The sequence below is a fragment of the Hemicordylus capensis genome, chromosome 11, assembly GCF_027244095.1.
Source record: "Hemicordylus capensis ecotype Gifberg chromosome 11, rHemCap1.1.pri, whole genome shotgun sequence".
Lineage (NCBI taxonomy): Eukaryota > Metazoa > Chordata > Lepidosauria > Squamata > Cordylidae > Hemicordylus > Hemicordylus capensis.
Window position 1 is genome coordinate 2,585,589 of NC_069667.1, and position 25,802 is coordinate 2,611,390.

General features: G+C 49.9%; 1 protein-coding gene and 1 long non-coding RNA gene across 6 annotated transcripts; one reads left to right on the forward strand and one right to left on the reverse strand.

The window, feature by feature from the left end:
• Positions 1-2,719: 2,719 nt before the first annotated feature.
• Positions 2,720-7,926, reverse strand: LOC128335293 (uncharacterized). Of its 2 annotated transcripts, XR_008311567.1 has the most exons (6): positions 6,080-7,926; positions 5,152-5,961; positions 4,643-4,753; positions 3,958-4,297; positions 3,587-3,723; positions 2,720-3,409 (listed from the first exon to the last, which is right to left on the reverse strand). It is a non-coding gene; the product is annotated as an uncharacterized LOC128335293 (long non-coding RNA). The 2 variants fall into 2 exon arrangements; XR_008311566.1 differs by having other exon boundaries at positions 2,720-3,723.
• A 3,619-nt stretch (positions 7,927-11,545) lies between these two features.
• On the forward strand, positions 11,546-24,079 carry LOC128335292 (uncharacterized). 4 transcript variants are annotated; one of them, XM_053273303.1, is made up of 8 exons: positions 12,275-12,407; positions 13,830-13,922; positions 15,862-15,969; positions 19,563-19,625; positions 20,017-20,127; positions 20,680-20,742; positions 22,560-22,609; positions 23,237-24,079. In XM_053273303.1, the coding sequence occupies exons 1-8, from the start codon at positions 12,309-12,311 to the stop codon at positions 23,262-23,264; spliced, it is 615 nt and encodes a 204-aa protein (XP_053129278.1). In that variant the 5' UTR covers positions 12,275-12,308; the 3' UTR covers positions 23,265-24,079. The 4 variants fall into 4 exon arrangements, with proteins under 4 accessions (XP_053129277.1, XP_053129278.1, XP_053129280.1 ...); XM_053273305.1 differs by lacking the exons at positions 20,680-20,742; positions 22,560-22,609; positions 23,237-24,079 and adding an exon at positions 16,686-16,821 and having other exon boundaries at positions 20,017-20,277; XM_053273302.1 differs by lacking the exons at positions 12,275-12,407; positions 20,017-20,127; positions 20,680-20,742; positions 22,560-22,609; positions 23,237-24,079 and adding an exon at positions 11,546-11,677 and having other exon boundaries at positions 16,686-19,680.
• Positions 24,080-25,802: the final 1,723 nt, after the last annotated feature.

Consider the following 25,802-nt stretch of genomic DNA (forward strand, 5'->3'; position numbering starts at 1 on the left):
AATTTAAAAGGTGCTTTTATGATGCCTTTTGTAAATAGTTGCACCCATTTTTCACCATTATTAACTACTGCTAGTTTTCAGATCTTAGCCATCAAGGTTCATTTTGTTTGCAGTCCTGCTTGGTTTTAGGTAGCCATTGTTTTATTTTGAATTTGACTTCTACTGATTTTTATAGTTGTTTACCATTATTTTATTTTACTTTATTTACATACCGCCCTTCAAAAATGGGTCAGGGCAGTTTAATATGCTTGTATTTAATATTTAATTTAATATGCTTGTATTGTGTTACACACCCCTAGGCTTTTAATATCTACTTTTGGTTTTAATGTGTGATATGTAGTCACCCCTTATACTTTATGCTGGTCTTTGACCATAAATAAAGATTGGTTGATTTTTATCTTTTTTCACAAAACCCACTCTCACTTTTTGTTCTTTTTATCCCTGGAGCTTGCAAAAGGGAAAGCACTCACATGCTGCTGTTCATTTGAAGAACATGACCCCACGACCAGCCCGCTCCCTTGTTCTTGCTTGTGTGCCCAGAGAAAACGGGGACCATCCAGGCTCCACAAGCCACCGCGGGCAGACCATCCTAACTGGTCCCCCACCCCTGCAGAGCTGTATTGGGTCCACTCTCAGTCCAATCTTCACCAGAGTGATCCCTCCATGACAGCAGTATTAAGGCCGCCTGGACTATCCACGGAGCACCCTGTCCACCGTTGACCCAAATACCAAGTTGAGTGTGTGGCCTGCCTTGTATGTAGGACCAGAAATCAGTTGAGACATCCCATGGTTGTCATGGAACTGCACCAGGCAGAGGCGTACCTAGGGAAAATAGCGCCTAGGGCAAGCACTGAAATTGTGCCCCCTGTCCGAACATCTGACACCCATCTTTCAGATAACTTTACCATAATATCAGCTGAAAAATACAAGTCAAGCTTGTTAATCTTTTAATCTTTCAAAAACTATTTAGCAATGGATGTAGTCAGACCAAAAAAAAGCTGGAAAACTACAGATTTCAGTATGCTGGGGCTCATGATATACTCAAATATTATGCGGAGGTATACTTGGAAAAACTAAATAGAAGTGCCTGTCTAATTGTCTGCTATGCATTGTAGCATCACAATTACATAAGTTTTAAAAATAAATGGAGAATTTGACTTTTCCCAGATACTCTGAAAATAATTAAACGATATGCAGAGTAAACTGTGTCACTGCTTGGAATATATTCTAGTATTTCAGAAAGACAATTAAAATGAGAGAAAGAGCAAGAAACTCCCAGTGGGCCTTAATACTAAGGATTTCACACTGATTCATAGACAAACTTAACTCACCATTAATAGCCATATTATTAAGACATCACATTTAACTCACTTATCACAAGAAGCAAAGTAAGAGCAAATGAATACAATCTTAACTCATAAACTTCAGCTCAGTATTCACAAGCCCTGATTCTCTGTACATAGTGCCAATCTGAATATGTGTACAGTGACTTATATTAATTTTTATCAAGCTGGCTTTAGAGCGGGCTGCGGGGTGGAGACAGCCTTGGTCAGCCTGATGGATGATCTCGACCAGGGAATGGACAGAGGGAGTGTGATTCTGTTGGTTCTTTTGGACCTTTCTGCGGTATTCTATACTATCAGCTAGGGTATCCTTCTGGATGGTCTGGGGGATTTGGGAATAGGCGGCACTGCTTTGCAGGGGTTCTGTTCCTATCTCTCCAGTAGATTCCAGATGGTGTCTCTTGGAGACAGATGCTCTCTGAAATGAGAGCTATTGTATGGTGTCCCTCAGGGCTCCATCCTATCCCCAATGCTTTTTAACATCTACATGTTGATTGCTGGTTGAGATCATCAGGAGATTTGGAGCAGGGTGTTATCAATATGCGGATGACACCCAAATCTATTTCTCCATGACATCATCATCAGGAAATGGCATACCCCCACTAAATGCCGGCATAAAGGCAATAATGGACTGCATGAGGGATAATAAATTGAAGCAGAATCCAAGCAAGATGGAGGTACTCATGGTAAAGGGTCCTACTTTGAGGGATGCGATAGATCTTCCTGTTCTGGATGGGGTTGCACACTCCCTGAAGAATCAGGTCAATAGCTTGGGAGTCCTTCATGACCCAGGCCTCACTCTGGTTTCTCACTATCCGCGTTCTCTGCACCATGCAGCATTTGCTAAACCTCAGTCATGGCTCCCCTTAGTTGCCTTTCCCCCTAAACTAAAAAGCCCCAGAAGTGGAAGCTGTGCCTGGAAACTTCCCGTGAGGAAGGTGCTCTAGGCCCCTGATCCTCTTCATTGCCTCTTCTGCACCTTTCCCAGAATGTCCTTTTTGAGATATGGTGACCAGAACTGTACACAGTAATACTCCAAAATGTGGCTACACCATAGGAGCATAGGAAGCTGCTATATACTGAGTCAGACCATTGTCCTATCTAGCTCAGTATTGTCTTCACAGACTGGCAGCGGCTTCTCCAAGGTTGCAGGCAGGAATCTCTCTCAGCCCTATCTTGGAGAAGCCAGGGAGGGAACTGGGAACCTTCTGCTCTTCCCAGAGCAGCTCCATCCCCTAAGGGGAATATCTTACAGCGCTCACATGTGGTCTCCCATTCATATGCAACCAGGGTGGACCCTGCTTAGCTAAGAGGACAAGTCATGCTTGCTACCACAAGACCAGCTCTCCTCTCCTCTACACCAGATAGATAGATAGATAGATAGATAGATAGATAGATAGACAGGAGTTTATTATGGTCATAGACCAGCTGGCTACACCAGAGATTTGTATCAAGGGAGGATCATATTAGCAGTACTGTTCTCAGCCCTCTTCCTGATGATCCTTAGCATGGAAATTGTCTTTTTACAGCTGCTGCACACCGAGGTGACGCTTCCAAGGAGATGCTCCCACCACACGTACTCCCTGTTCTTCACCAAGGGGCTCAGACTTTGCCACCGGAGAAACCAGAATCTTCACTCATGCTTGGAAGGAGCTGCTGTCCTATTCCAGGGGGGCAAGACGGCCCCCGAGACAGCCATCCGAGCAGCTCTTGGAGACCCATTGGACCCTCGGAGCCCTTCTCCCCACCCTCCTTGCAAAACTTGCATGAGGAGAGAAGAGGCTGATGGCGACCTTCTCTCCTCCCCGCCCCCTGGGCCACTTCCACATCCTGCAAAGGTCCCTTTGGAAAGGGGGCTGCCCCCACCAGGGGTGTGGGGCAAAACAGTGTTTGTCTCTGGCACCACCTCAAGGCCTTGGCTGCCCTCTTCGCAAATCACGGTTGTTGTTGCTGCTCTTGTGGGAGGCCGCAGGGCTGGGCAGGGCTGGAGCTGGAGGCTGGAGTGGAGGGGGTGCTGCTGCTAATGGCATGGGGGGCAGCCACAGACCTGGCCGCTGCTGGGAAACCTGGATTCAAGAGCAGGGTTGTGGGGCAAGACACCAGTTGACTGCCATCTGTGCACTTCTTGGAGACCCCTCGGACCTTTCCACACCCTGCAAGGAGCACCTGCTCTTCTCCCCGCCCTCTGGGGAGGGGCACGACTTCCAATCTAGGTGGAACAGTGCTGGAGGTTCGGTGCTTACCACATCCTAGGTGCTGTTAGGTGTGGCCGCAGTGCCGGGTGTGGCTGGATTTGCCACTGGAGGAAGAGGCCGTAGTGGGGTGCTGCTGCTGGTCCCAGTCTAGGCAGTGGCGGCAGAACTGGCCTCCGCTGTGTCCCCTGGATTCAAGGGCAGGAAGAAAGATGTGAGGAGGACTCCTTCTGTGCTCTGGACCTCAAACAAGACCAAGAGGGGAAAACCAACCCCTTCCCCACTTTCCAGAGTGCCAAGGCTCTTCTGGGGTTTGCCTTAGACAACCCACACGCTTCAGCAAAGAGGCCAAGAGCAGGGAAAAGCTTGTCCCAGAGAACTTGGTACTCAGTGTGGGGCCCGCGTGCTTCTGATTTCCTCACCTCATTCAGCTTCCGAAAGCATTCCAGTGTCTGGAACCTCCCTTTCTTTTTACGGAATGCAGTTGTGGGGTCGAAACCACAGGTAAGGCAAACCTGTTTGTTTTTTGTCTTTCATGGTGGAGGTTTAAAAATCTGAAAACCTGTCATGGGAAGCAGAGTCAAGGCCCACCGATCCAGAGAGTGGCTTCAAGGGGAGGTGAGTGTGGCAGAAGAACGGAAGCCAGCACACTAAGTGGGAATTCATCTTGTTCTGGTCTCCTTGGAATGGACTCGGACTCTCCTGCACTTCCAACAAAGATACCTTGGGACTCCTTCTGCATCATCTGGCCTTTTCCTCTTCCTGAAAATGATGAGATGTTATCCTAGGCAAAGGTTTCATGACTGATGTGGAGTTTGAATGTTTGCACAAGAACTAGGTCTTCCCCGACCTGGCCCTTTCTCCTTTCCTTTCCTTAAGGAAAGACATGCTCTTTTGTCTTGCTTTGAGCCCGGCTGGATCAGGCTCAAGGCCTATTTAGTCCAGCATGTTGTTTCCCACACTGGCCATCTGGTGCCTCTGGGAAGCCCACAGGCCAGAGGTGAAGGCATGCTCCCTTTCCTGCAGCTGCTCCCCTGCAACCTCTCTGAGCTTGTCTCAGAGAATTTGGTTCTCAGTGTGGGGCCCGTGTGCCTTTTCTTTCCTCACCTCATTCAGCTTACGGAATCGCAAAAGTACTTTGAAGCTTGCATTCTCCTGAATCCCCTTGGAGGTTGGATCAGGGCCACAGGTAGGATAACAACGTTTGCTGTCTGGACCCTGGTGGAATAAAAGAGCCATTTGCCAGCTAAGTCTGTTATATACATGAAATCAATCCATTATCAGCATCAGCATCATCAGCATCACTGCAACAACACTTGAAGCCAAGAAGTGAAAGCAATTAGAGATCTCTCCATGTTTGGAAAGTGAAGTGGAAGGCAAGATGAAGGTTCAAGCTGACCCAGATCTTGCAATGCAGAATGGAAAGATAGAGAAGCACTGTAAATGTGTGAGTGATAGAAAAGTGTCCCAAATACTGCTTGAGAAATAGGGGGCTATACTCCAAACAGGTGGGCTGACGTGATGTAAGGAGAGAGAGAGAGAGAGAGAGAGAGATGCCAAACTCCACCCCACAGAACTAGAGTGCTCAGGATTCCCTGGAATGGGAGGGTGCTTACCACAAAGTAGGGTCGGGTCGGGTCAGCCTCGGTGCTGGGCAGGGCTGGAGTTTCCAGTGGAGGCATTGTACTTCAGCCCATCTCCACTCAGGCACAAACAAGGGCTTGGGGAAGAAACACAAAGAGGGGCTTTCAACTGGGGAATATATATATATCTCACACATTCCAAATTCATTTTTTGTTAGGTTAGAAATAGTATTATTTCAAAATAGAAAAATAGTATTATTTTTTTAAAAAAAGTTAAATATTCTAATCTTATCCACCCCAGTTTCCTGAGTAACAAATAAAAAATTCCATGCAGAATACAAAATGATACAAGTAATGAGTACAAATTCCATTAATAATGCTGTTTATTAAGTTGATGGACGAACAGAATCCAAAACAGACAAAAAAATTAAAATCCAAAAATCTAGAAAAACGCTAGAAATATTTGATGTCTTTAATATCCTTATTCTTATAGCAGGAACATGAAAAAGCTTCTGCTTCAAGCTTCCTCAGTAAAGAGCTCTCTCTCCAATATTAATTTCATGGTGCAAATAACAGATGAAGGAATTTGGACAAAAGTACAGAATTTCAGTACTAAATACTGTTGGCAAGAAATGCAAACTCCATTAGTGGTGTTAAACTAATACACAGAAAAAGGGAAGAGAAAAAATAAATACAGAACTCTGTGCCAAATCCATGCAGCAAGATCTTAGGCAGGCCACAATAATCACTTCATACTGGCTTTCTTCTCAATGCTGGCTGTCTTCTCGTTCCACAATATGACTAAATTAGCTCCTGAAAAGTCCATGGAAAGTATTCTCAGTTCTATGAGTGTCAAAAAACAAAAACAAAAGGGATAACTACAACAATAGATCTAAAGTCTATTACGAAAAGACAAGAAGATAGATTTTGAACCCCCTATCCGGCTCTCCAAAACATTTACCCGAGAGAGCACATTGTGTCGGTGTTGAATCTTCTGTGAAACATGGCGATCGTAGTTTGTGCAAAATGAGGGCGCTTGGTCTGTAAGCAAAGGGGGTTCCGGAAAGGTCGGAGCCCAAGCAAGCCCTCAGAAGGCATTGGGTTTCTCCAGCATTTGCTGGGAGCAGCTTTTCTCTTTTCCTCCCCTTCTTTCCTGTTTTGAAATTTCACTAGCAAATCTTAGTAGCATCCAGAGATCTAGAAAAGGGGGAGTGGGTGAGAAAGGGATATGGCGGACTGACCCTTCCACTGGGGAGTTCTTCTTTTCATAGAAATCAGCCACCGCCTTTCTTCTCCTTCTGGCCACTGGGAGCGAAGCCTCTTGCTAGCTGCCTCCCACTTTCGCTTTCGCTTTCTCTCCTCTCCAGAGGGAGGGAGGGTTTTTTGTTAGCTTCCAAATAAAAACTGGCATTTTAACTGACATTACAAATGGGACCATTTCAAACTGCTCCTGTCTTTGAGGCAGAAGGACTTGTTTTTCATGGTTAAGAATTGGGAGATTCTTGCCTTCTATTTATGAGCAACCCAACAGGCACAGCTTGGGAACCAGGCCGGTCCAAAACAGCCAAGTACCTCTGACTCTCTGTATTTTGCCAGAGTTTGTGTTCCTTTATGAACCAGTTCAGAGGGGGATTCCCAGCCAGTGCGGAACCAGATGTTGTTGAACTACGATTCCCATCACCCCCATGCTACAATTCATGGTTGAGGATGATGGGATTTGTCGTTCAGCAACACCTGGAGTAACATGGCTGGGAACCCCTGCACTGTTAAGAAGAGACTTCCTTTCGCCCTCTAGGAGCACTGAGGCCTGGCAGTGCTGAGGTAAAATGAAGGGAGAGGCCACTGCCCGCTGGGAGGGACGAGGGAGGAGGCCATGGAGCCCAGGCCTCTGTCAGTGAGCCAGTCTCCCTCGTCACCTCAGAGACGTGAGGGACATCATCACTCCAGCGCCAGGATGGCCGCTCTTCTCTGGCCAAGAGCTTTCTCCATCCCTGGGGGGCGGGTGGGGCAGATCTCACCAGCCCCGTCAGAAATTCTTCCCAGCGGTTTCTGAGGGGAAAGACTATTGAAAAGAAGAGGAAGAAGCAAGAAACAGCTCCCCGCTCCCTCCCTTTCTTCTCGCAGCCACACTTCCGTTTCTGCAAGGGGAAGAAAAATGGAAAATAACCTCCCCCCTGCCCCCCATATTGGCACACCATGCAGGAGGGCAATATTTTGGGGCTGGGAGAATTTATTTTGTGTCCTAGAACCAGCTCCAGCTACATGGACCTCGTGGTCTTCTTCTCTCCCCTCCTCTCCCTCCTCTCCCCTGCAACGTGACCTTCTGGGCCAGCATAGAAACTTGAGATGGGTCCTGCAAGGAGGTCCAGAGGGCAGGTTTCCTGCGTGTCCTTTTCCAAACCCTTTCCCAGCCCTCATGGCAAAGCAAGTCCGCACCACTCAGCCAGGCCTCTCCCGTCATGGAAATCCCCTCAGCCCAGGGGAGAGCGTTTGGGCTCTGCCGGGGAAATGTACATCATCTTTTTAAAACAAGTTCTTAAAACAGGAGGCTTGGTGGGGGAAGCACAACCCTACCTAATGGGGAGCTGCTGAATGGATTGGATGAGCCAGGGTGCAGCCATTTTGGCCCTCCCCTGAATGTAAGGCCACTAAGTCAGCTGAGGGCTTTAACTGCCAGCTTAGCTTAGCCTTCTGCTTGCAACAAATTCACCATGACTCCCTGTAGGAATCACCTCTGTTTCCCCTGCAAAAGAAGGAAGAAAATGGTTCTTTCTTCCTTGTCCTTTGTTCTGTAACTGCCAGAGAAAAATGCAAAGCAGGTTCGGCTAAGAGGGGAGATGGATCCTGGATGTTCAAGCATGTTTGCCTGACTAGCAGAAAGGGAGGAGGACTAGCGGAGTGCGATGTGTGGCTTTTCCTCTATAACGCTGATGCTGAATGTGCTGGGTGTGCTTTTTGCTTTGGAAATGATTCCCTTGAAGAACATTTATTCTGCAGAATAAAAGCTGATTTCGAGATCTCCACCCTGGCTGTGTTTTATTGGCTCAACACACGCCAGGCAAGGACCCAGTTTGGGGACAACAGATTCACCCCACTAAAAATGCTCTATGAGATCCAGGAGAAGCTTTTGAGCTGGAAATTGGCACAAGCTCCGACATTTGGGGGTAGAATTTGAAATGCAGAGGGAGTCCGTTGTGTGCACGGACCCAGAATCACGTACCCTCCCCGAATCCCCTTCCCTCAAAAGCAGCCCAAGCCCAACCGCCCATCCAAGAATGGCACCATGAGCTACGCCGCTTGGGGCTGAACTGTGGAGCTGCCGCCGGGGCGGAAGAGCTGGACTGGAGAGAGCTCGGCCGCGGAGGCCTGGTTTTGTGAGGGACGGGAGGAGAGCTTCAGAGCGCCACTGTGGGGAGAGCTGGGCGAGTGGGAAGCATGCGGCCATGTCCAGGTGCTGGGTGCACATCTCCTGCCCTCGGCATGCCTGGGCTCGCTCTCGGGGCCAAGCTCTGGGAGCTGCTTGCGGGTGCTCTGGCAACTGCAGTGAAGTGGATATTGACCTCCCCTTAAGGAGTCATTTAGAACTAGGTTTTGCCTGCTTAGGAACACATGGAGCTGCCTTATCCTGAGTCAGACCTTTGCTCTATCTAGCTCAGTATTGTCTTCACAGACTGGCAGGGGCTACTCCAAGGTTTCAGGCAGGACTCTCCCTCAGCCCAATCTTGGAGATGCCTCCAGGGAGGGAACCTGGCCCCTTCTGTAGAGAAGGCACACCATCCACGACCGAGCCGTGGGCTTTCCTGGCACCGGTGGGAGATGGGGGTGGCCACGTAGCCGTAGAGGGTAGGGCACCAATGTCCGCCTGCCCACCCTCAATTCCAACAGCACCCAGGCCAAGACCCCCTGGGCATGCATGAGACAGCCCACAGGCTTCAGCAAAGGGGATGAGCGCCGTGGTAAGGCAGAAATGAACACAGCCAGAAGGTGCCCTGCTCACCAACCCCACCTTGCAGCTTCTTCCCATGTGCAGAGGCAGGTTCTTGCAGGTCTTGCATGTGCTCTGATGGCCAGAGAATACAGGACCCGGGGAATTAGCCAACTTCTCTTTTCCGATTGGAAAAGCACTGTGTGGGAGGGGCTTGCCACATCCGTCCTTAGCCTTATAGACAGATTTTCAAACCTCATTTTCCTACAGTATCTCTCTCCTTTGAGGTGTTATACTACTGTACGTCACTAGGGCCATACAAAACATTCTCCTGATGGATCTATATACAAGATGTAGCCCATCAAGTTTGGGGCTGGGGTGAGCTTCCATCCACGCTGAAGTGATCCACACCTGGTGGCTGTTGAATCATGACCTCCAAATCCAAGCGCCCAGTCGTTGGCAGAGTAATGCTCAGATGCATTATCTTCAGAAAGGTTCCCAATGGTGACATTGAGAAGACCTGAAAAGCAGTGCAGAGCTTGCAGCAGGGCCGTCCCGGGGAGATGTGGGGCTGTGCACCAATTGGAACATGTGGGACCTCCTTCTCTAGCTTTTGTTCGGCCCCAAGCAAGACCAGTTTCCAGGAGCTCCTAAGATGAAGCAAGATTCAACTGCTTAAAAGTTTATGCCAGCCAATCTTAACAACATGTAGCCAACACACTACCCTGTTTCCCTGCTAAAATGAGGGAATTCCATCTCCTTGTTTTCCTGCAGCCAATACCCCACACAACTGAGAGCCTGTGGGGCGGGGGGTAGTTAGAGGGCTGGATGAGACCTGGGTGCAAATCTTTCTCTATGCAGCCCTAACGCTCACTGGGTGATCTTCGGCCAGTACGCTCTCGCTCTCTCATCCTCATCCTCACCCTCACCCTCCTTACAAGACTGTTGTCAGAATAAATGTGGGGAGGGAGAACTGTGTACACCATCCTGAAGGAAGGGCAGGATATCAGGGGCCTAAGAAAATACACATCTGTAAACATGCCATCTACTTATTTATGTTGAGTATTAGCCAATGGAAGCATTACATGTGCTGTGCATGCCAAAACAGAAGGAAAAGTCACCTATTTGCAATCAGGCCAAATATATCTATTTCCCCCAACTGGGAGAGTGGCAGACACACCAACATTCCGTCTCACCCAGCACCGCCCAGCTCTGGCTGGCAGCAGTTTCCCTTTCCAAGCAATGACTCTTGGATCTTTTCCTGAGTTCCCTTTTCTTGATCTAAAATTGCCCCTCAAGCTTTGATTAGCCCTGTGGGACACAGAAATAGAGTTTCAGGAACAGCATCTCAGATCTATTTCTGAAAGAGACGGAATCTCTTATGGAGGCAGAACCAGAACACCTGTGGGCAAGGTGGACTCAGAATTACCAGTAGATAAATTGGTTTCACAAACCTGTGAAGGAAAATAATCCAAAGGGGGCAATTCACCCCAAACTGCCCAATGGAACTGCATGGAGCGGAATGTTCATGGACTCCAAGAGCAGTTTACAGGCAACCAGCTGGGCAGCGCTGATGGGACTCAGTATTCTGAGTAAACTTTCTTTCCCAGTTTATTAAGTCCGTTGAGAAAGAGAGAGGTGGGGATCCTTTGTCTTGCAATGAAGCTTGAAGGCTGACCCACCAAATGCCTAGTGCAGGGGTTCCCAACCCATAAAACTCCAGATGTTGCTGGACTACAACTCCCATTATCCCCAGCTTCAATTGATGGTGGCTGGGGATGATGGGAGTTGCAGTTCACTTGCAGTCTACAGTTGCAGTCTGGAGTCCCACAGGTTGGGAACCCCTCGCCTCGTGGATTCTTGCCTGGATGCACCCACATGGACACCATGGGGCATCGTGGCTGGGGCCAGCATCTCCATCTTCCTCATCTTCACCTGGGCCTCCAAGACCAAGGAGCAATGTGGGTGCACGGAGGGCAAGTTGCAGGGCAGCACAATTGCTGGCGTTGCACAACATCACAACTGATCAGGTGGTGGCGGCAGTTCTGTCAAAGCGTCAGCCTCCGGTTCCCATTTCCCGCCTTTGTAGAGCTTGAGCCCAAACGAGATGGCCTGAACTCTGCTCAGAAACTGGCCGGTTTCTTGTCTGCCCTCGAGAGTGTGCTGCTTGTACACTTCATGTCTGGGGCCAGGAGTTCCGTGCAAGGTGTCGCGCAGATGCTTATGCCAAGTGGTGTTTACGGCTATTCATTCAGGGCCAAAGAGAAACTTTCTCCGTGCTTGTCCGGCATGGGGAAAGGGGGCAAAAGGGCAGTGCTTGGTTCTGCCAAGTGGCCTCAGGAGAGCTGGCCATGGTAAGGCGGAAATGAACAGGGAAGAAATGAACACAGCCCGAAGGTGCCCTGCTCACCAACGCCACCTTGCAGCTTCTTCCCAGGTGCAGAGGCAGATTCTTGCTGGTCTGACTTGCATGTGCTCTGATGGCCAGAGAATACCAGACCCGGGGAATGAGCCAGCTTCTCTTTTCAGAAAAGCAGTCCAAGGAGAGGAATGGAATCAGAGCGAAGCAATGTGTGGCTTCTGCATAGAGGAAGCGGTTGCTCAGTGTGCGGATCTCTCTTCTTACAAGAGTGGGTCAGTTTTCCATTTCCAGCTCCTCATTAAATTGCACCAACTGGGGCATTTTGTGTGGTCATCATTAGCTCTCAACACTTTTTAGCAGACACCTCTTTGATGGCGGCCTGTCCCCTAACCTGGGAAAGCATCACCATCCTGAATTTCTGGTGTGTCCGTTGGGGCTGCTGTTAAAGACACAGGGCATGGCTAAGAAAAGCCACCCTGAATGGCAGTAGTGTGCCCTGAGGGCAGCTGGTAGGCCTGTGGGTCCTCTGGGCTTCTACAAGGTTGCAGAAAAGTGAAACAGGATGGGGCCCAACCCTTGGGCTCCACAACTGTATCAAATGCAAATGGCCCCCCCCCCACCCATGAGAGATGTTGGAGTGGTCACTCTTTCTTTCCCATGATGCCTCTTCTTAGGAGACCCCAAGTTTCCAAGGGTACCTTTCCTACCCCACTTCCAGCACCCCAGTCCACAGCCTCTGCTGCCATCAGTTAGCATCTCTCCCCTCCCAGCTGTCTCTGCCTGGCCGGCTCCCATCCCCCCATAGAACTGAGCTGAGAGTTCCGGCATCCATGGAGATGGAGAAACGCAAAAGATGTTCCAGAAGACAGTTGGCCAACTGCCTGCTTGCTGACCTGAAGCGAAATGGCCTTCTTCGTCTGGGTTTTGGCTTTGGCCATTACAAGCCTCATTGTCTTGATCTATATCTACCAGAAAATGGGCGGTTCAAGGTGGAGGAGACAAGTAAGAAGGGTGGCGTTTTGCCAAGTGAACCCTGGGTGGTGGGTCAAAAGAGGTTTCTCCTAATTTTTTGTTCACTTGTTCTTTTCCTAAAATCATTTCGTGCTGGACATCAGCCAATGGCAAATCAAAGAATTTGTATCCATTTCTGCAGGGGTTTCGGGCTTTTAATGTTGCTGCTTTCCAGTTCATGTCCCCTGCCTCCTGGAGGGTTTCCATCACTAGAAAGAAGCGCGCACCCCTTTTTTGTGGTACCATTTGTGCTTCTGAAGCTTTACTCTAGAACATTTTTCCGGTGTCCTCTCTCTTTTGATACACTCTTTCTAAACTATCATCTGACATATGGATAACAAAGGTTTTCTCAACCAATTTCCTCAGAAGTCTTTAAATAGTGAAACTAGTGTCAGAATATATTGCTTGCCTCTGTCTTTGTAAATAACATTTCTCTTTTTAAAAAAGAGAGACAATGAACTGTTCTTGAGGCTTCTTGGTTCACTTTTTGTTTTAGCTTTTGCTTTTGATCCACCTCTTTCTGTTTTAAAAACCAAAGTGCCTAGCCATTCCTTGTGTTCTGTTTGGGACTGCTTTGTTTGACAACCCTGCATTTAGCCATAGCCGCAGATTGTAGTCCCATGCCATTCTGCATGCAATTGGATCATTTTAGTCAAGCATTTGGACATGTCTATCCCACTCCTCCTCTGCGGGGTCTGGTGTGGTGTACATGCTTATGGTTATCCTCACAAACACCCAGTGAGTTTCATGGCTGAACGGGGATTGGAACTGGGGACTCCCCAATCCACGGTCAAGACGGACACCTTACTAAGGGCTGCATGGATGTCTTTGTCACAATGTCCCTTTGAAAGGAAAGCCTTGGTTCTTGTACTTGTCTCTCCTGTTCACCTGCTACACAACGTTACATGTGTCCTGCAACTTCTGATGTGGCAAAGACAGGGAGAGGAAGGTGGGGTTGCCTTTCTCTTCTTTCCCCAGCCCACTCCACCCTCCTGCAGTCTCTCTAGAAGGGCTCGAAGAGGAGGACGGGCTCCCTGGTTCTCACCTGACTCCTGTCGCAGGGGCATCCCCTCTTGGCGGTGGGGGCCTTTCTGTCCCTGCCTTCTGATACAGTAGAGGGGAGGGCATGGCATCCAGCGAGGACCTGAAGAACACGGCCTCAGGCAGGTCAGGACCTTGGAGATCTCCAGGCAGGGATGGTTGAACAGGAGGGGACACCAGAGCAGGAGTGGTGTTGCTCCAGCCATGTTGACAACCCCACTGCAGGCCTTGATCTCTTGTCGGCTAGTTAGGGTGGTTGTGCAGCATCCTTCCAGGAAGGCTTTGCTGCTGCTCTGCATGGCAGCCACCATCTGAGGAAATGCATGTTGCGTCCTCTGTGTTCCGAGCCTGTTCTGAACCTTTCTGTTTCAGGTCCGAAAGCATCGGCGTGTCCGGGTGGACCATCAGCGTCTACGTAAGCATCCCTCTAAAAAAACTGAACATCGGATGCCAGGACCTGTTTACGTAAGTTTTATGCAAGCTTCACATTCCCTCCAGCAGAAGAATGGGGGTCAGAACCCATGGGGGGGTTGGCCGCATCCTTGGGCCATGGAGGGATGGAAGATCCTCTGAAGTGGGGCTGTCAGTTACTGAGGTTTGGGGACTTCCTAACTGAGTCAGGGATAGGAGGGCAGTTACTTGGAAGCTATTCCTCCTCTCCCCCCCCCCACTTCTGGGCATCACAGCTGTGACAGGGCACAGCAAGGAAAGCAACAGAAGGATGCTGTGGAGAGAGCCATTGACACATCTGGCACTGTCCATCTTGCATCAGTTGGTCCAAATAGACCCCCTCAGTGGAAGACTCTCCAAGCTGAAGTACTCCTCGTCTTAGGCCAGCGATGGGGTCCATCCGTAGAAAGCATGTCTCTGCTCCTTGGGCTCATCCCATGCCTACTTGCAGACTCTGGTGTAAGGCTTGTGATAAGAGCTTGTTTACCCCACAGACTTCGGTTGCATCAATCTTCACGGCCCAAGCAAAGTTTTTGTTTGGTTGTGTAAGCATTGCCACTGCAGGTCATGGAGCAATTAATACACTCTGAGTAAGACAGGTCTCTCTTTTCAAGATATTACAGAAATAGCTTGGGAAAGAACATGATGGATAGGTTGATCAAATATTCACCCATGCATTTAATAGATGGGATAAGATAATTCTCCAGAATGTTCTCTTCAGCTCTAATCAATGCATTGGTCAGTATTCTTTTCTAAGTCGGCACTTGTGATCCTTTCAGGGCAGTCTTTCCAAATCGTGATCAAATGGGTCAGCTGGTGGGGTAGTGTATGCAGGCACTGTGAGTAAAGGGTGCACCTTGAAGTATAGCTCAGCCCCCAGATGCTGCTGCAGGCCTGTGTTAAGGGCCCTATTCAAGAAGCCAACACTTGTGTGCACCTTGTGAAGTTTCAATGGATAACACACCACAGAGCTGTCCTCATGGCTATTAGTTGGTGGGACAAGCTCCCAGCCTCTTTCAGGAGCTCTGCACCCTCCCAAGCGCCAATCACATACCAGTCAAAAACCTCATCAGAGAAGAGGGAAGGAATGCATGGGAGGCGTGTGCAGACTCTGACAGTGTCAGCCTACCCAGTACTTTCCCGGAGCATAGGAGCAAAGTTGTAGGAAATGCCTTCAGAGTATCAGGAGGAATCCAGACCTCAGAGCAGTGACCTTGACTCTGTTCCAAGCAGGGGCCATTGGGGCAGAAACCCTTCAGCCTGAGAGCCATTCCCCACTGTGCTGACCTCGGCATGGCCCTGCTCTTTTCTCAGTGCTGGCAGAGCCCTTTCAGAGAGATGGAGCCCTCTTGGAAGAGCTCTCTGGGAAGGCTGAAGTTCCAGCATGCCTGCCAACTTGGAACAGGGGCTCAAGGGGGTTCCTTTTTCCTTGGGGGAGCACACACACACACATATAAACACTCCGGCCTGTGCAGATGGCAGCACTGCACAGTGGGTATGGTCATCCACACATATGGGGCCAGGGGGACTGTGCAGAGCTTTTGGCTTGGGCTGAAGCTGCGCACAGGCCCAGCAAATAATTTGTCAGGGTTAGGGCTAGACAATCATATAAGGTGAAGGAGGCCTGCTGCTGAAGAACACTGCTTCAGGCAGCTCTGAGGGGAGCAAGATTTGGGCAGGAAGATCAGGACCTTGGATAGCTCCGGACAGGAACAGTCCAACTGGTGGGGGACACCGGAGCAGGGTAGACGTTGCTTCAGCAATGTCAAGAAGCCAACTGCAGGCTTCCATCTCTTGCTGGCTAGTTTGAGTGGCCGGCTAGCACAACAGTTGTGCCCTTGTGCCGCGTCTTTCCAGCAGTGCTCTCCTGCTGCTCTGAATGTCAGCCACCATCTGAGGAAATCCATTTCCAGCTCTCCAGGTACCGAGCCTGTGCCGAACCTTTCTCTTGCAGGTGGAACAGCCTTGGCTTACTGAGTGTCTGTCACAGGGTGACTGTTACTTTAAATGTGGACAATGGCGAAAAGAAAAACCTGCCCATCACATGAGGAGACCTCTCAGCGTACGTTCTATGAAATCTTACCTTCCATACAGAAGATGAAGGGGGGCCGGAACCCGAGGGAGGGGGGCTGCATCTGGCACTGTCCGTCTAGCATCAGTTGGTTTGAATGTCCTCCGGCCCTGGAAGCCTTTCCAGGCTGAGGTGATCCTCTGCCTTAGGCCAGATCTAGGGACGGTCAGTGCAGTAGTCCCATGATCATTGCTGTGACTTAGCTGAGATTTCAGAAGTGGGTCTGTGTCCTTTTCTTGATTTCTTTTAGAAGTTGACACAAAGTCAAGATGGCACAGGGGCTCAAGGGGATTCCTTCTCCCTTAAGAGAGCACACACAAGCACCCCCTGGTGGGTCAGGGCTAGACAGGCACATGGGGGTCAATGGGGCCGTACACAAAAGATGCTTCCTGACTGCCTCAGGAAGCTCCGAGGGGGAGCAAATTATGGCAGGGAGATCAGGACCTTGGGTTGCTCCAGGCAGGGACCATTGAACCAGATGGAGAGACCAGAACAGGGTAGAGGTTGCCTCAGCAATGTGGACAAGCCCACGGCAGGCTTAGACGACTTGCTGGCTAGTTAGGGTGGCTGTATAGCACAACAGTTTTGCGTTTGTGCAGCATCTTTCCTGCAGCGCTCTGCTGCTGCTCCGGATGGCAGCCACAGCCTGAGATCATGCATCTTCATCCCTCCGGGTACTGAGCCTGTGCTGAACCTTTCTGTTGCAGGTCCAAGATCTTTGGCTCGCTCTAGGACTGGGTGGATTTCTCCCGGAGCATGAGCGCTGGCTACAAGAATTTCTCTGTGGCATGATGAGACCTATGCTGGCACGTTTTATGCATTCCCTACAGAAGAGGAATGGGGGTAACAACCCAAGGGATGGCCCGCATCCTCAGGCTAGGGTGGGAGTGCTAAATCTGCCACCCACTCCACTGGTGCCAGGGGGACCGGTAAAGTGGGGCTATCGGGGTCTAAACTATGGGGACTTTTTATGGGACAGGGCAGTTAATCAGAAAAGAATCCCACCTCTCCTTTTCACCCTGGGGGGCTTCACACTGCTGTGCATCACAGCCAAAGCTGCACACAGGCCCAAGAAACAATTTGCTAGGATTGGAGCTAGACTGACACATTGGGGTGATGGGGAGTGCCACTGAAGAACAGGCAGCTGAGCAAGATTCTAGCAGGCAGATCAGGACCTTGGATAGCTCTGGGCAGGGACAGTTGCACTGGAGGGAAAAACCAGAGCAGGGTAGACCTTGCTTCAGCAGTGTTGACAAGTCCACTGCAGGCTTCGATCTCTGGCTGGCTAGCACAACAGTTTTGCCATATACTGAGTGGCAGTATACCATTGGTCCATCTAGCTCAGTATTGTCTACACAGAGTGGCAGCGGCTTCTCCAAAGTTGATTGTTCAGCATCATTCTAGTAGCACTCTGTGGTTCTGGATGTCAGCCACCATCTGCGGAAATGCATTTTTGGTCCTCGGGGTACTGAGCCTGTGCTGAACCTTTCTGCCTCAGATCCAAGAGCCTCAGTTCGCCCCAAGACTGGGTAGATCTTGCCATGGGAGTGAGCATCACCTAAGGAATCTGAACATCTCATGTCAACACCTATCCATATGCATTTTATGCAAGGCTTAAGTCTCCTATAGAAGATGAATGGGGGTTGGAACCGAGGGGTCGATAGCATTCTTGGGCCATGTAGAGAGTACTAGATCTTTCCCCCATTGCACTTGTGCAAGGGGGTTCTGGTAGAGTGGCGGCATCTGGGTCTGAGCTGTGGGGACCTCCTTCCTCTGAGTCAGGAACAGGGCTAGATTGGCACAGTTGCTCAGAAGATATCTTTTTTCTGCTCCTGCTCCTGCTCCTCCCACTGCTGGGCATCATCACTGTCAGGGCACAGAAAGAAAAGCAACAGAAGGATGCTATGGAGAGAGTCACTACCACATCTGGCATTGTCCCTGTAGCATCAGGTGGTCCAAATATCCCCCCTCAGTGGAAGCCTTTTCAGGTTGAGGTACTCCTCAATCCGAGGCCAGCGATGGGGTCTGTCAGTACAGAGCATGTTTCTGTTTTCATTGGCATCCAATGCCTACTTTCATCCTAATACGTAATCCTAATTATGTAATACATAATGCTATCAGAGCTTGTCTACCCCACAGACTTCATGTGGTTGAATCTTTTCTTTTGTTAGCATTGCCACTGCAGGCCATGTAGCAATTCATACTTTGTGAACAAGACAGATCTCTCCTTTCAAGACATTACACAAATAGTTTGGGGGGAAACATGACTTATAGACTTGGAAAAGAAAATTCACCAAGTCATTTCATAGTATGGCTACATGATCGTCCATGCATTGGTGAATATGCTTGTCCAAACTGGCAGCTGTGATCCTTTCAGGGCACACTTGCAAAATCTCTCTTGAAGATAAAATGGATAGGCTAATAGGGTGGTGTCTGCAGTCATGCAGTGAGTTAACGGTACAGCCTTAAGTATTGTGCAGCCTCCAGATTTCCCCTCCACTCCTCCCTCGGGGAGGAGGAATCCTGCTGCAGGCCTGTCTTGAGAGCCCTCTTCCAAAAACCAACCCTTGTGTGGTGTCTGTGAAGGTTCAATAGACAACACACTACAGAGCTGTTCTCATCATGGCCATTAGCTTGGTAGGACAAGCTTCCAGCCAGTCTCAGGAGCTGTGTGCCCTCCCACTATGGAGTCACGTATGCATCACAAACTGGATCTGAGAAGAGGGAAATGAACCCGGGGGAGGTGGGCACAGACTCTGGCAGGGCCATGCTACCCAGCACACTCAGCCAGCAAATTACCCAGATCGGAGGAAATGCCTTTACAGCCTGTGCCCGCCTCCCACGGGACCCTCCCCTCCGACGACCCAGCCCCCAACTCACACGCTAGTTGGGGAACAGCAAAAACATGCACAACCCCCCAAGGAGAACAGGATTCCTGTACCATTCAGTCTGTGATTTGGACTGTGAAAACAGCAGTCCTGAGAGAACGTTGAGTATTCCCATGATGGAGCTGAGATTTCAGAAGTGGGTCTGTGTTCTTTTCTTGATGTCTTTGACACAAAGTGCGGAAAGGCAGGATTGCGTTGGCCACTACTTGATCTGTTGTCATTAACCTTCTCACCATGGGTATTTGCAAAAAACTCCACCGAAGAATGGTGCAGACAAAGCAGCTCATCCCACAGAATACTGCAAGCCATGGAGGTAGTGTTAGGGAAATGATGCCGTTCCTAACATAGCGGAGCTGGGGAGGACCAGCAGAGCTTCAATAGAGAACACACTCAAGAGAGCTGTTCTCATGGCCATCAACTGGGTCAGACAAGCTCTCAGCCAGTCCCAAGCCCCAGTCACGTAGGAATCATCAACATCCTCAGAGAAGAGGAGGAGACACCCGTGGGAGGCAGGCACAGACTCCGCAGGTTTCACCCTACTCAGCCAAACTTCACTAACAGCTTGTATATAAGACCCAAGAAGTGATCGGCATTTGAGTTATAAATCTCTCAAATTCTGCCACATCTCTGAGAATACCACCTTGCTTTTGTATTTCCTTCTGTGCTATGCTCTTGATTGGTGAATCTTGAAACCAGCCTCCACTGCAAACTCCAGCCCTGTCCACCACCAAGGACGAACGGACCCGACCCTACTTTGTGGTAAGCACCCTCCCTTTCCAGGGAATCCTGAGCACTCTAGTTCTGTGGGGTGGAGTTTGGCATCTCTCTCTCTCTCTCTCTCTCTCTCTCTCTCTCATATATCCCCCTATTTCTCCAGCAGTATTGGGGACACTTTTCTATCACTCTCACGTTTCCAATGCTTCTTTATCTTCTCATTCTGTACTGCAAGATCTGGGTTAGCTTGAACCTTCATCTTGCCTTCCTCTTCACTTCCCATACATGTAGAGATCTCTAGTTGCTTCACTTTCTGGGTTTCAAGGGTTGTTCCAGTGGTGGTGGTGGAGATGATGATGATGAGAACAACAACGAAGAATTACATGTGTCAACCTGACCCTGACTTGGCTGGCAAATGGCTCTTTTGTTCCACCAGGAGACAGACCCTAACCACCCCAATCTGTCCTGTGGCCCTAACCGAAGAGCAGTGCTCTTGCAGCAGGTGGGCCGAGAAAAAGTCCTGAGGCACTTCCGCAAGCTGGCTGAGGTGAGGAAATCAGAAATACACAGACCCCCACTGAGAACCAAGAGCAATGGGGCAAGTTTTTCCCTGCGCTCAGCCCCTTTGCTGAATTGTATGGCTTGGCTAAGGCAGAACTCAGGGGATCTTGGCCTGGGTGCCGTTGGAACTGGGCATGGGCAGGAGGAGATTGGGGCCCCCCTCCATACTCTCCCAGTCCCAGCACAAAAGCACCACCTCCACCCTGTGGGAAGCACTGCCCCTCCAGCACGGGTGAGCCTAGACTGGGTAGAGTACTAGCAGCTTCTCCTTTTCCAAGCCAACGTGGCCATCCTCATGTTCCACCATGGCCTGGGAAGCTCACGGCTGCCTGGTAGATCCCAGTAGACCCTCTTCACACCTTTCTTCCTGCCCTTGAATCCATCCAGGAGAACGTATCTCCAGCTTGTATATGAGACCCAAGAAGTGCTCAGCCTTTGAGTTATGAATCTTTCAAATTCTGCCAAATCTCTGAGAATATCACCTTGTTTTTGTATTTCCTTCTGTACTGTGCCCTTGATTGGTGAATCTTGAAACCAGCCTCCACTGGAAACTCCAGCCCTGTCCACCAGCAAGACCGACCCAACCCGACCCTACTTTGTGGTAAGCAACCTCCCTTTTCAGGGAATCCTGGGCACTCTAGTTCTTTGGGGCAGAATTTGGCATCTCTCCCTCCCTCCCTCCCTCTTTCTCTCTCAAAAGAAATGTCACATACCCCATCTGCCCACATGTTTGAAGTATAGCCCCCTATTTCTCAACCAGTATTGGAGACACTTATTTATCTCTCAAACATTTTCAATGCCTCTCTATCTTCCCATTCTGTACTGCAAGATCTGGCTTAGCTTCAAACTTCATCTTGCCTTCCTCTTCAATTTCCATACATGTAGGGGATCTCTGGTTGCTTCTGTTTCTGGGTTTCAAGTGCTGTTGCAGTGATGATGATGATTGATTTCATGTATATAACAGACTAGGAACATAGGAAGCTGCCATATACTGAGTCAGGCCATTGGTCCATCTTGCTCAGAATTGTCTACACAGACTTCCAGCAACTTCTCCAAGGTTGCAGGCAGGAATCTTTCTCAGCCCTGCCTTGGAGATACCAGGGAAGGAACTTGGAATCTAGATGCTCTTCCCAGAGCAGCACCATCCCCGGAGGGGAATATCTTACAGTGCCCAAACTTCTAGTCTCTGTCTTGGTTGACTAATGGCTCTTTTATTCCACCAGTCTCCCCCAAACCAACAGGTCTGCCTTACCTGTGGCCTCGACCCCACCACAACATTTTTAAAAAAAGTTCTCTGGGACAAGCTTTTCCCTGCGCTCTGCCTCTTTGCTGAATCATGTGGGTTGTCTAAGGCAGGCCCCAGTAGGGCCTTGGTACTCTGGAAAGTAGGGAGGAGGTGAGAGCTGGTCTGGTGGGCGCCTCGGGGACATCTTGCCCCCTTGGAAGAGGACAGCAGCACCTTCCAAGCACAAGTGCAGATTGCTCCATTTTCAAAGTCTGCATGCCTTGGTGAAGACCAGGGAGTAAGTGTGGAGGAAGCGCCTCTTGGGAAGTGTCGCCTCGGTGTGTAGCAGCTGTGAAAAGGACAATTTCCATGCAAAGGATCACCAGGAAGGGGACTGAGAACAGAGCTGCTAATATGATCACCCCTTGAGACAGCTACATTTGGAGTCATACTCTGTACAGTTCTGGTCACCATATCTCTCAGAGGACATTCTGGAGGTATGAAAGGTTCAGAAGAGGAAACCGAGAGGATCAGGGGGCTGGAGCACCTCCCTTAGGAGGCTCAGTTTCCACATCTGGGGCTTTTTAGTTGAGGGGAGAAGGCAACGAAGGGGAGCCATGATCGAGGTTTATCAAATGATGCCTGGTGTCTAGAAGGTGGAGAGTGAGAAGAATTTCTTCCCCTCCCATAAGACTGGAACCAGTGGCCATCTCATGAAAATGATTGCCAAGTCATTCAGGACCAGCAGAAGGGAGTCCTTTTGGACACAGTGTATCATGAATCTAGGGAATTCTCTGCCACGGGATGTGGTGCTGGCCACCAGCTTGGAGGGCTTAAAAGGGGACTCTGGCCATTTCACAGAGGACAGGCCTATCCATGGCCACTAGTCTGGATGGCTGTAGACCACCTCCAGGCTCAGAGACAGGATGCCCCTGAGTAGCAGTTGCAGGGGAGCCGTGGCAGGAGAGGGGGCAGGCCTTCACCTCTGGCCTGGGGGCTTCCCAGAGGCAGCAGATGGCCAGGGTGGGAAACAAGAGGCAAGACAGGATAGCATGTCTTTCCTGAAGGATCTCCTCTGAAAAAGGGCAGGGTCAGGGAAGACCTCCTCCTTGTGCAGCCATTAAAACTCATCCTCACTCATGAATCCTTTGTCTGGGATGACATCCTCATCTCTCTCTCTTTTCTACCTTTAGAAGAAGAGCAGGAAGAGGAAAAGGCCATATGATCCAGGAGAAGGCCCAAGGTAACTTTGTTTGAAGCGCAGGAGAGGCCGGGTACGTTCCAAGGAGATCAGGGGAGAGTCCTCCAAGAAGTGTGTTGTGTGCTGCCTTCAGCTCTTCCGCCACACTCACCTCCTCTGGAAGCAACTCTTTGGACCTTGGCTGTGCTTCCCATGAGAGCTTTCCTGGTGTGTAAATCTCCACCTCGAAAGGAAGGCCAGGGTGGGTTGGGGGATTTGAAGCACAGCCAGAGCTTTGGTCCTCCCAGACCAGGACTGGCATCAATGACTAGCAGCAGCTCTGCAGGGTCACAGGCAACAAAAATAACTTGGCCCGGGGCAGAAATCTCTGGTGGGGTCCTCTGCGATGCATCAAGGTGGTTCGTGCCCTCCGGAATCAGGACGAGTCTCCCTTTCTGGCCTGGGGTTCTGGCGTGGCCTCTCCCTGGTCCACCTTTTGTCCACAAGGGAGAAACATTCTTGGATGGGGGAGCATTTGTTCACCTGAGCAGTGCCCAACCTGCGCCGTGGGAAGGGGTACAGGTTGGTCAGCTCCACGGAGATGTGGGAACTAGGCCTGAGGCCGGGCCTGAAAGCCATGGGGCTGGGATCGGTGCATTCCTGATTCCTTTCCTCCTCTCTCTTTTGCAGGATCAAACGGAGGAGAATCTGGCCCTAGTGACATTTGTACTTCATGGTATTACATCTACTTCTTGTTGTTATATATCCAAGTCAACTTGTACAAAATCCCCCTCCCCTTGGCCTCGTGCGGAGGGGAGGGAGTTTGTCCCAGCCCTGCCCCGCACGAGGCCCAAGAAGTGGGCCGATTGGCTCCCTTGAAATTGGGGGCGTGGTCTCGGCCGTAATCGGCCGATCCACGCCCCAAGCTCTTCAGTTTTGCCTTGGCAATCCCCTCCCTCCCTTCCCTGATGCAGAGCGGGTCTAGCGGCTGGTCGCCCGCGGGGGCCGAGTAGGAATTTTTTGCTCTCAACGCATTGGCCACTGTTGGGGTTTTTTTCGCCTACTCCGTTCTGTACTCAGGCGTTTAGTTAGAGTTAGGCCGGTCACAATGGCAGTAACAGTGCGGGCTGAGGGGTAAGTTGAGGGTTAGAATATCGGTGAGCACCCTTGGATATTTCAAGGTTGATTGGTCAATTGCTCCTTTGTGGCTCCTTTGTGGCCACGGGGAGAATGGATTGCCATGAAACCTGCTTCAGGACTTCACCAACCTTTGGGCTGTGCGGTCCGGGGTGGGTGAAGACCTTGAAGTATCCAGATCCCCTCTTCTAAAGGGGGCGGTTGGCTTTGAAAGAATTAGGCGGGGCGTACCTGCCTGTTTCCTGAGCCAGGGTGTGTGTCGCCCAGTGAGGCGATGGGTAGGACGTTAGAGTCCTAGCCTGAGCCTAGGGGCCCGCACTGTTCTCTAAGGGTGATTAATCACCTGGCATTCCAGTCCGCCATATCTGTTGTTTCTTTAATAAAATTGTGGCCCTTTCACCCATAAAAAGTCTATGTGTCTTCTTGGGCTGGGGTCTGGGGACAACCTACTATTTGTTTCTTGATTTACGTCTACTCCTACTTGGATTGATATGCTGTTGCTATACTGGAACTGCATTTGACCTGACCACTGTGAAATCGCCTTCCGCTGCCATTGGTTCACCATATTTAAAGCAGCAAGTAGTTCCAAAGGACTTGCTTCTATGTCTTCATCCTTGTTGACCATCCACACTTTTAATAGTACCTGTATAAGTCTTTTCAAAAAGAAACCTGGTTTACTAGCACAGAAAGGATCAGTTTGAGCAGGTTCATCAAAGTCCTTGAAGGTGGTCTTTGTGGGCATGAAGCCAAATGTGAAGAAACTGAATTGGTTCCTATGCTAATATCGAGGTGAAGCCTACTTAATTTCTAAGGACATCTTTGTGCCCTGATTTTATACACTTGTTTCTCTCAATATATTTCATTATTTATTTATTATTACTCTTAGTATTAATAAGGTATTGTTGTTCTTGAAGAAAATCCGTTACTAAAAACATTTTCCTCCAGTATGTGTCTCTTTTGAGGCTTCATAGTATGGTATGTCGCTCAAGGTAAAGCACAGGGCCATAAAAAACATTCTCCGGAAGGACTGACATGATGAAGCCCATCTGGGTTAGAATGGGGGGAGCTTTCTTCCACACTGGCTGCCGTTGGGAAATGCCGAACAGGTTTTTAGCACTTTGCCCCTGGTTCACCCACACCGGAGCACTCTGGCATCAGATGCTTTTCTTCCTCTCTTCTCTTTGGACCGGCAAAACAAAGACCCAAAATTCAAGCACCCAGTCTTTGGCAGAGAGTCAGGCTCAGGCATCTGGCAGGTTGTTTTGTCCAGATTCAGCAGGAGAAACCTCCCTGAGATCTCTGCACAGGAGAAGCGTCTGTGGCTTGGGTCTAGGTTAAACACTGGCCTGCATTCATTGCGCACATGCAAGTTCACAAGTTGGCCTCAGGATGGACGTTCAAGTCCCCCAAGTCTAACAGCCTCGGGGTCCTCAGTGTCACACCCAAGACCAGCCCAGGCAGGGAGACTGTTAGACAGCAGGGTGGGCAGTATCCCAACAGAAACCCAACTTTGTCCCGCGATCCCAGCACTGCATGCAGGCACTCGAACTGGTCAGAACGGCGGGCAGTGCATCTGGTGACGGAGAGGGTTTCCTGATGAACCAGGGCAACCCCACTTCCCTGCTCATCCCGCCTTGGATGCTGCTGCACCCAGAAACCTAGTGGGCGCAGCTGGGAGAGTTTTATATCTCCCCACCCCCCATCCAACCAGGTCTCCGAAATGCACAGCAGGCCAGAGTGCTCATCCAGGATAACCTCCTGGGTGGGCTTTGCATTTATCAACCTGGCATTTAATAGCACCGGCTTCAGGCAAGGTGGACTGGGAGAGTGACTGGGGTCTCCTTGGAGGAGAGAAGGACCGGAGGCTGTGATGGCTTTGATATAGCCAGCATGCTTTCCTCTCACCTGACACATCCAACTCCCACCACCATATCACCCTTTTCCAAGGATCACCTTAATTGGAAGGGCCTCTCCCAAAGTAACACCCCCTCAACACATATTGTGAAGAGCGATACCCTAAGTATCACAAGACATAAAAACTCTTTCCTATTAAAACAGAGACCATCAATGCTCTAGATAAACCCCACCCTCCAGCCAGGGCCTTCTGTATTTATTGCCT

Excerpts from the sequence above, each read along its gene's own strand:
- LOC128335292 (XM_053273301.1), top strand. The coding sequence starts at position 12,309 with ATGGCCTTCTTCGTCTGGGTTTTGGCTTTGGCCATTACAAGCCTCATT. Across the intron at positions 12,408-13,829 it reads GTTCAAGGTGGAGGAGACAA|GTCCGAAAGCATCGGCGTGT; the intron begins GTAAGAAGGGTG and ends TTTCTGTTTCAG. Across the intron at positions 13,923-15,861 it reads GGATGCCAGGACCTGTTTAC|GTGGAACAGCCTTGGCTTAC; the intron begins GTAAGTTTTATG and ends TTTCTCTTGCAG.